The sequence below is a fragment of the Ailuropoda melanoleuca genome, chromosome 13, assembly GCF_002007445.2.
Source record: "Ailuropoda melanoleuca isolate Jingjing chromosome 13, ASM200744v2, whole genome shotgun sequence".
NCBI classification, from domain to species: domain Eukaryota; kingdom Metazoa; phylum Chordata; class Mammalia; order Carnivora; family Ursidae; genus Ailuropoda; species Ailuropoda melanoleuca.
Genome location: NC_048230.1, coordinates 71,203,489 through 71,213,488, shown reverse-complemented (window position 1 = coordinate 71,213,488; position 10,000 = coordinate 71,203,489). Strand labels below are relative to the sequence as shown.

Genomic DNA, 10,000 nt, shown 5'->3' with positions numbered 1-10,000 from the left:
GCCGGTCCCCCCCACCCAGTCCTCGTCGCTTCCGCCCCTGTGCGAGCTCCCCACCCCTCGCTAGGCCCCTCCCCTTCCTGAGCATCCTCTTACCCGCCCTTCTGAGTTTCCGTCGCCCTCGCGGAGCCCCCCCCTCCTCTGAGTCCCTTCCCTCTCCTGAACCCCCTTCCCCTTTGACACTCCATCTTCCAGACCTGCTAAAGCAACGCCCGCCCGCCCCCGGCCCAGGGGGGACCACATGAACCCTCCTCCTTGAGCAACAACAACCCCAAACACACTGGCCTCTGCCTGCCTCTTTCCTCAAGCGGACTTGCAGATAAGCCTCTGAGTACCAGCCTGCCACCTGGGACAGCCTTCCTGCCCCCGCTGCTCCTCTGTCTCTCATCCCTTATTCCCAGGGAGCCGTCGGTTCCTGACATCTCCATGTGCCATCCACCCAGTGGGCATAAGAGAAGGAGATGCTTTGGCCTCATCAAGGACTGAGGGGTGGTGTAGGGAATGGGCATTTCTCCCCAGAGGGTCAAACACTTGAATGCCTTCAGGCTCCAGGCAGGTAGAGCAGGCAATGCTGGGACCCGGGCAAATGGAAGGGTCCACAGTCTGGCCCAAAGGCATGCAAATTCTAAACTAAAAAGGAAAAGAAAACATCTGGCAGACCAAACAAAATACACCTAGAGGCTAGATTAGCTCAAGGGTCACGAGTTTGAGACCCCCGAAAAATCTCCTGTCAGGTCTGAAGCACGGGTTATCTTCTTTCCGATCAGTGCTCAACTCAAGCGGGAAGAAGAGTCTCCCAGCCCTGCCCAGCTCCTGCCCCCGCCCCAGCCCCTACCTTCCGGGAACTGCCCCAGCCAAACTCTTCCAGCTGCTGCCTAAAGCCTGGGTTGGGGTTGGCAATAGGCCGGGTGGCCTTGATGGCTTCAAGCACGTCCCGCCAGCCTAGCCCCGTCACAGTCATCACATATGCCGTCACGATGGTGGTGCTGCGGGAGATGCCTGCAAAGCTGGGATACCCGCCCCCCAGGATTCGGGTAAGGCACAATATCCTCCATGCCCTGCCCCCAGAACCCACTCCCCACCTCAGCTCTCCCACCCTGGCCTCTGAGCTCCCATCACAAAGATCCTGCAGGAGCTGTTTTCCCACTTCCTTTGTCCATGCTGTTCCTTCCACTTGGAGTATCCCCTGGGCACTCTCCCACATCAGTGGCCTGAGTGGAAGCATCACTTCATTCATTCAACAAACATTTCCTGACCATCTGTTACTTTTCAGGTACTGGGAATATAGTGGGGAATAAAACAGACACAGTCTGTCCTGGGGCTTACGGGACGGTTGGGAGATGGCCACTAACCAGGGAAACAACGTCAGGTGGTGGTAATTGCTCTGAGGAGGAGTCCAGGGGCTAAGAGATCATATAGGAAAAGGTATTAATCTAGTGGAGGGGCTGGGGAGGGATTAGGGAAGGGGTTTCCAAGGAAGTGACATCAAGCTGAGTCCTGAAAGATGGGTAAGAGTCCGTCAAGAATGTTCTGGGCAGTGTACGAAGCCCGCGAGGTGGGAGCTGGTGGATTTGAAGGGTGGGGAGTTGGCCAGGGTAGCTGGAGTGGGGGAAGGAGGGGCAGAGGGTGACAGACAGCCTGGAGGAGCTGTTCTTAGGACTAGGGCTCTGGCAGAGCCACCCTGAGCCCAGCATATAGGGTAGGTGCTCAGTGGGGAGTTATGGGATGAATGACACGAACTGCGGGGGGTGGGGCTGTGAGTCCTGTCTCCCAGCCTGGGGTTCCTCCACTCCTCTGCCCTATTCCCTCAAAAGCATGGAGGGGAGGAGGGGGAGCCAGAACGGTTGGAGGGTGCTGGGCTACCTGCGTGACCTCACCTATTTCTCCTGGTAACCCAGCAGGTAACAGTCTTTTCTCCATTTTACAGAGGAGGAAATGGGAGTCTCAGGAAGAAACAGCTCTTTGGCCTTGGCCACACAGCTGGTAAGGGACAGAGCTCTGGATGGAGCCCCCGATCAGCCTCCATCAGATGAATGGCGGACGGTCATGCATGGCAATGGGCTGGAGAAAGTCCATCCCAGGTCCCTCATTCCCCATAGGTGTGATGGAGGGTGTGGGTGTGATGGAGGGCAGCCCCTTACTTGCCCCCTCATTCCTCTCTTAACTCACCAGTGCACAAGGCAGTTCCCCCCATTGAGGCGGCAACAGTGGATGAAGTTGATACATTCTTTGAAGTGCTTTTTGCTAGAGAAGAAAGCAATAAGGTAGGGAGCATTGGGGGGCGGGTCTCCTAGGAGTTGTCCCCCTCTGCACTGATGGGATGTCAAGAGCCCTGGGCCGTCAGGGCAGCCAGCTCAGGCAGCGAACAGGGGCCTGTTGTATCGTATAAGTGGAGGGATGTGTGAAGCAACAACAGTGGTATTTCAGGCAGTGAAAGAGGCCGGTAATGAGCAATCCCACCACGGAGGCAGGAGCACCTCTCCAGTGGGTTCTGTGATCCTAGTTTCATGGAGGGTTTATCTTGGTCTTTCAAGGACATGGGTGGGAGGAGACAGAGGAGTCCCACTCCTGTGGGGTCTGTGATCAGAGCAGCTGGGAACAATGCTGGTCAACAATGGGTTGGGAGGAGTGTCTCTCTGGGTCACTCCCAGGCTGGGAGGCACTGCTACTCATAACACAGAAACACTGCTTTCTGAGTCCCCGTTACATGCCAGGCCCTGTCCTGGATCCTCAGCCTGTGCCATCTGATCTCAGAGAGGGAAAGCGATTTGTGCAAGGTCACACAGCAAAGTCTGGCTGGAGCCCAGGTGTCTTAACTCCAGGGCCAGCAACTGGCTGAGCCTGACCCCTTCAAATCTGCTGGGGCATCTGGTCCTTAGGGTACTCTCTCCATTTCACAGCTGGAGACACTGAGCTCTGGGAGATTAAGGGTCTTGGTCAGGGGCATAGGCAAGGGCGTAGCTGAGACAGAGCCAAACATAGGTCTGAGTGAGCACTTGTGCTGGGGTCCCCAGGACAGCTTTCTTGGCGTGAGTCCTCATTGCCCTCCCCCAGACCACCCCCCGCCCTCGCGACCACCACAGCAGAAGACCCCTTTGTTGGTGCCTCCAGAGAACTTACATGGGAACCTCAGGGGTGTCCGCCACAGGGATGCGAAGGTAGGTTATGTCCTGCAAGTACAAAACACACGTGGGCACTGGGGGCCCTTGGCTGCACCTCTGACCATGGCCAGGGCCACCCAAGCACCTCATGACCCCAGGCCGGGTCCTGACCCTCTCTGAGCCACTGTTGCCCCCTCTATCTAAAGAGGGTAGATAGCACCTCTGAGCGCCTCCCAACTCTGTCTGTGGTTCCAGAACCTTTTGAGAGGATGGTATCCTAACGTCATAGGTGACTTGGGCATGAGGACTTGATAAAAAGGATTCAGGGACCTTTTATTTAATAGGTGGGAAAGGGCCACTAGCGGTGACTCTCCTCCAAATGACGATTACAAAATTACACCAAAAAAAGGGCAAAACGGGGGCACCTGGCCAGCTCAGTTGGTAGAGCATGCGCCTCTTGATCTCAGGGTTGTGAGTTCGAGCCCCACGTTGGGTGTAGAGAGATTACTTATTTTAAAAAGGTGGGGTCTTTTTTTGTTTTAAGATTTTATCTATTTATTTGTCATAGAGTGAGAGAGAGAGAGAGAGAGAGAGAGAGCATGCATAAGCAAGGGGAATGGCAGGCAGAGGGAGAGGGAGAAGCAGGCTCCCCAGTGAGCAAGGAGGCTGATCTGGGACTCGATACCAGGGTCCTGGGATCATGACCTGAGCCGAAGGCAGACACTTAACGGATTGAGCCGCCCAGGCATCCCAAAAAAAGGTTTTTTAAAGGTCTTATTAAAAACAGATTTTATTATCTTGAAAAGCAACAAAAACCATGAAAATAAGTTTATAGCTCATTAATTGTGGTTATAAAACTATGTGCTAATTATTAAAATAATCAAGGGATGAATTGTCAGTAATTTCTCCCACAAACTGGCTGTGACATCCTTTACTTCACGCTTAACCTTCACATGAGATCATAAAGGTGATTTGTGCTCGTGTTCCAAGAATCTCTTTTCTCAAGGACTCTTTTAATCCTTTGATATTCAAATTACTCTTTTCCAGCGCCAGGCCCACCACCAGCCTTGGCTAAGGGACCGTAGGGCCAGGTTCTCGTTTGTTAATGGCTGTGTGTGAGATTCCAGCCCTTCTCTGACTCACTTTTCCCAAGGTCACACCATCCTGCATCTTTTGCAAGGTTTGCAACCTCACTTTGCAACACATTTGGCCTGGGCATTGCTCGGCATTATCAAGCCCTGACTGGTAAATTCACTGATAGCTGGGGAGGCAGGGCTGCCTGTGGGAAGAAGGGAAGGCTGCTGGAGTGGGGACTCTTTGGCAAGCAGTCATGTCATTAGTCAATCTATTCATGACTTGACAACCTTCCCTGTGCAGTCTAGTGACTGATACTCCAAATACTAAAACAAGCCTGCCCTATAAAGCAAACTCAGACTCCATTGACCTGGAAATGTCTTGTTTGAATGACACTGAGAATCACAGATTATTGGAGGTTGCTCTTAGAGACGCAATGCTGACACATGGGGAAACTAAGGCCCAGAGAAGGGAAGGAACCTATCGGAGATCACACAGCAAATCTGGGTTAAAACCTGGTTTGGATCTCAGATCTCTAGAGCCTTTTTCCACCCACAGTTATTCCCCTTTAGTGGGTGGACTTAGACACATACTCTGAGAAGGAGGAAGGGGCTCTATTTGGGGGATAAGAGTATGATTAACTTTTCTCTATCGGCTGTAATTTGTTGGCTGCCAAGTGGCTCTCAACAACTCAGTAAGGTAGGTGCTGTTATAAAATCACCATTTTAGGGGCGCCTGGTGGTGCAGTCGGTGGAGTGTCTGACTCTTGATTTCCTCTCAGGTTGCGATCTTTGGGTTGTGAGATGAAGCCCCACATTGGGCTCCACACTCAGCACAGAATCTACTAGAGATCCCCTCTCCCTGCACCCTCCTGCTCGTGCTCTCTCTCTCAAATAAATACATCTTAATAAAATTCCAGTTTTACAGATCAGGCAGCCGAGGCTCGGAAAGATGAAGTCCTGTGCCCAGGATTACAGAAGAAGTGGTCTGGATTTCCTACTTTCCTCTTCTGTTAGAATACATTTACCCCCTCTTTTCCAGGACTCCATAAAACCAGCACCAACCCTTCCGGTGGGGGCCATGCTTCACAGTGTGCAAAGCATCTTCACCACCCTGCAGCCCCTTTGCATCCTCACAACAGCCCCTCTGGGGGCAGACAGGACTGAGGGATCAGAGGCCCAAACAGGTGAAGTCACAGCCCAAGATTACACAGCAAGACACAGAACCCAGAATCATCCATGTGAGTCATCTGTTCAGTTGGGCAATGGGAAGCCCACGTAGGGGCTTTTTAAGGTTCAGGGTGAGGCCTCTGGAGTCAGACCGTCAACTCCTAGCTCCTTAGCTTCGTGGATGTGTGACCTTAGGCAAGTTACTTTACCTCTCTGGGCCTCGGTTGCCAAATAGGGATCAAATGGGGATGCTGATGTAAACCAAGGCAGTTTTTAACAGAATGAACCTAGTATGGGTCAGAGAGGCAGTATAGGGCCTGGCACATAGTAAGTACTTGATAAGTGGGTGCTGTGGGGGGCTGAAGCTCCCCTCCACACCTGTGTACAGCCCACGGACAGGCGTAAGGAGTACCTGCAGCAGAGGCTGGGGTGACTCGTGGATAGAGATGATGTGTGTGATCTTGTTCCGGCCCAGCTGGTCCGGGTCTTTGGCATCTGAAAGAAACGAGATTCCTGAGCCCATCTGGTCGGCCAAGAGAGGTGGGAGCTCGAGGCCCAGCTCCCCTCCCCACCCCTCCCTCTCCACTTTGGCCCGCCCTCTGCCAGCCACCTGCTCCTTGACCACCTCCTGCTCCTGGCCTGACAGGTCCCACCACACCCCTAGGCTTAAGTCTTGTCTCTGGAGTACCCACAAGCAACAGCCCAGCCTCTTCCCGGCCTTGCCCCTGCTGTCCCTTCCATGGCAAACACCCTTTCCTGGCATATCCTTGATCCAGCAACTCTACTTCCAGGAATCCTGTCTACAGAAGGGTCTGCTCCCCCAGAAAGCCGTGTGAAGATGATGTTCTCTGCAGCACTGCTCATAATAGTAAACGTACCAGAAATTGTTAAAAAGTGGGAGCAAGCTACACGTCCACCATGAGAGAACGGGATAAATAATGGTGTATTTGTACTTGAATGCTGTGCAGCCATTGGGTAGAAGAGGCCTCTCTGTGCTGATGGGCGAGCATGGCCACAGTATATTATTAAATAGGAAACAGGTCAGAGAATGGCATGCAGAATAGACTTCCATTTTTGTTTCAAATGTTACATCTGCAGCTACAAAGATATATGAAAACTGACCCAGAGATAAACCTCACACTTCTATCAGTGGCCTTCTCTGGGGGCGGGAATTCCAATGTATGTGGCTCTTTTAGAGTCAGAATAAATAACACATTTCCCCTCTCTCTCCAGACGTCTACTTCATTCAGCACGTTCCTGAGCACTGACTAGTGCAGCCTTGGCTGGGCCTGGGGGTGTGGGGCAGCTTCATGGCCCCTGTCCTCATGGGGCTACAGACTTCAAGAGGATCCAGAGCTCCCTTCGCTGAATACTCAGAAACCAAGTGGTGTGAACAGCCGAGGCGGCTCCCAGGGAGGAGGAGATCAGATTTACGGGAGTGGAGCATCTATGCCAGGGCAGGGGGGAGGGGGGCAGGGGTGGATGGGGAAAGCCCTGTCCTGCTGCGACATCCCTTCCTCTCTGAAGCCTTCTCTGACCCCACATGGAAAGGTGTGGAGTCTCAGGATCAGCTCGTCTCTTAGCACAGGCGTGGGACAGGTAGACGGCCGTGGCCTTGGGCCAGTGGGTAATGCTCACTGACAAGTTTCTGGGGTAGAGTCCAGTCTCCAGAGACCTCCCCTCAGTGTAGAAGGTTGTAGGGGGAGGTTCCCAGTTTCCCAGTTAGAAGCAGCAGCCCCAAACAGACCTCACCCAGGAACCCCAGGGCTGTAAGAGCCCTTAGAGGCGAGTGGGCCTTGTGCTGAGGGAGAGGCTGGGGCTCAGAGCAGGTGCAGACTTGCCTGGCATCTGGCAGGTGTTCCGAGCCCTTTGCACTAGGGACATCCTCCGCCCACATATCTCTTAGTCCTCATGAGCTCCTTCTCCCTCCCAGCCTGGCATTGCTTCCCTGTCCCCAGCCCCATTCCTGAGCGCTTCCAAGGTGCGTGGGCCAGAGCATGAATGGTGGACACGGGCCTGGGACAGGCAGAGTGCCACGGCCTTGGGACAGAGTGGGCAGTGCTCACCAATGAAGTTTCCGAGGTAGAGTCCAGGAAGTACCTACAGGAGAGACAGGCTGGGGTGAGTGGGGTCAGTGGGGTAGGGGTGCAGGCCTTCCCACGGGCTAGCTGGGGGCCCACAACCCATCTCCATCCCATGACAGGTGTCTGGACCTCAGGACTCAAGGAGCAATCTTCTCCCAGTCCTGGGCCTGGACCCCGTGAGAGGGGCTGCAGAGGGCAGGAGGGGGGCACCAGGGGAGGCCAGCTTGGGTAAGGGTGAGAGGGGGGAGGGGAGGGGAATACAGAGGAGGGGGGCAAGGGAGAGGGGGAATTACCAGGTGGGTGGTGGGGAATTCTGAAGAGGGAGGTGGGAAGGCAGGGACAGGGGGAGGGTCATGCCCAGGCAGAGGGGGCAGGATGGAGAAACAGCACCAGAGACAGAGTCTGGGGAGTCAGACTCAAGGAAGACAGAGACGCCTGGAGACCCGGAAAGTGACTCAGAGAGAGTGTGGGAGTGACAGAGAGCCACGGAAAGACCCAACAAGAAATACAGAGCAAAAGAAACAGGCAGAGACAGAGACATAGGGAGACCGAGGCCAGAGACACACAGAGAAACGGAGGCGCGAGCAGAGAGACACACAGGGATGCAGGGTCAGAGGGTCACCGGGAGACAGGGATCTAGACACACGGAGCCTCAGAGCGAGGGCCAGAAGGTCAGAGGCGGGCACGGCGACCCAGGCGGAGCCGGCGCCGCGGCGGGGCTGGGGGCGGCCAGGTGCAGGCTGCGCGATCCCCGCCCCCCTACCTTGGTCATGCCATTCCCCATGATCCCGGGGGCGGGGGTCCGGGCGCACCCCCAGCTCGCCGCCCGGAGAGCGCTCGGGTCGTAGCTGCCTTGCTGGCCCAGGCCCGGCGCCTGCAGCCTGGCGGGGAACAGGGGCCCCTGCCCGGCCGCCGCCGCCGCCGCCGCCGCCGCCACCACCGCCCGCCGACCCCCGGCCAGGGAGGGAAATGGTGGTGGAGCTGCCGCCGCCGCCGCCGCCACCGCCGCAGGCTCCTCCTACCCCCTCGGTCATGTGGGGCCCCCCCCACCGTGAGTCGCGGCGGGGGGCTGGACAAAGCCCCAGTGTGCCGGGCCCCGGGCCCGCGGGACAACGGCAGCTTGTTGGGCCGCGTGGGGCCGCCACCTCCGGAGGTGGGGGCGGGGGCGCTCCCCCCACCTGGCACCGTCTGGCGCGGGCTGGGTGGGCGCGGGGGCGGGAAGAGCCCCCTGCCGGCCGCGCAGCCACTCAGATCCCAGCTCCGGCGCTGGCCCGGACCTCCCTGCGGGCCCCCGGGGCAGAGCGTACGGCTCCCTCGGCCTGGCCGCGGTTTCCTAGCAGAAACGTCACCGGGGCTGGCCTTGGATCGCTGTGGGTCCCCCTATATTCAGATACTGTGTGGGTAATTCCTTCCTTCTGTGCATCCTCACTCCTGCCCCGCCTCCATGCAGACATCCTACCAGCCGGACGTCTTCCTCCCCCACTCATGCGGCCATCTGCCCTCCCACCCACCAGTCCACCCATTCATCCCTCCCTTGGTCCATCCATCCATTCATTCATCCATCCATCCTCCCTCCCTCCCATCTCTTCATCCCATCCACTTTGGCCTCTATGCGGATGGTGCCATTTGGGTAGCTCTGCTGAGACCAGGCAGAACTGCCCTCAGGGGCCTCAAGAGATCAGAGGTAAAATGTGAGGAGAGCGAGGCAAGGGGGGAGGTTCCAGACACCTGGGTCCCTTGGAATAAAGGAGACTACGGTAGGATGTAGTTAGAGGCCAGAGTCCTGGACCCGAGAGGATTCCGGGCCCTGTTCAGCTCTGACCTGCTGGGTGACCCTGGGCGGCTCCCCTTGGCTCCCAGCTACCCTATCTGTGTGTCTCAGTGTGTCGGGGTGAGAGCCCTTTTCTGGCTGCTAGGACCAACGCTGAAGAAGGTAAAATAGTTGAGACGGGGCCCCTCCTGTGGGCCTGAAATAGAAGCACGTGACCCCGCTCCTCCAGCCACCCTCCACCCCGCATCTATAGTGGTAGGTGATGATGGGGGAAATGCTGGTACAGAGCAGGACGGAGTTGACAGACTGTTTGAAATGCAGTGACTGGAGAGAGAGAAAACTGTCTTTGGTATTTCTTTCTTCTTCAAATTCACAGCGTACATGGGGCTGCCTGTCTTATCTCTCATAAAAACTAAATTATTCCACAAACGCTTACTGAGAGCCTGCTATAGGACAAGTACTAGGGACACAGGTGGCTAAGGCAGAGATGGTTCCTACCTTCGTCCACTAACAGTGTAGACCAGCGCTGCCCAATAGAAATATAACGTGGGCCGCGTATGTAATCTTGAATATTCTAGTGGCCACATCAAAAAACTAGAAAGAAATGGATTGTTAATAATGTTTTTATTTAATCCAGTATATCAAAAATATTATCCTTTCAACATGCAATCAATATTTAAAAATTACTGAAACATTCCACATCCTTTTTATTGTATGAAGTCGTTACAATCCAGTGTGTACTTTACACTTACAGCACGTCTCAGTTCAGGCTAGCCATGTGTCGCATGCTTAACAGCCCTATGT

The 10,000-nt window shown here is 55.3% G+C and overlaps 1 protein-coding gene across 1 annotated transcript in view; it reads right to left on the bottom strand.

Moving 5' to 3' along the window:
* The window catches only part of DUSP15 (dual specificity phosphatase 15), a 9,352-nt gene extending 627 nt beyond the window's left edge, over positions 1–8,725 (bottom strand). The window contains exons 1-6 of the mRNA XM_034640069.1: positions 8,189–8,725; positions 7,408–7,441; positions 5,754–5,836; positions 3,118–3,167; positions 2,167–2,241; positions 780–1,004 (exon numbers count right to left, since the gene is read on the bottom strand). Coding sequence (XP_034495960.1) covers positions 780–1,004; positions 2,167–2,241; positions 3,118–3,167; positions 5,754–5,836; positions 7,408–7,441; positions 8,189–8,209 — 488 coding nt within the window. The 5' untranslated portion in view covers positions 8,210–8,725. The remainder of the gene's footprint in view (positions 1–779; positions 1,005–2,166; positions 2,242–3,117; positions 3,168–5,753; positions 5,837–7,407; positions 7,442–8,188) is intronic.
* Between the last annotated feature and the right edge of the window lie 1,275 nt (positions 8,726–10,000).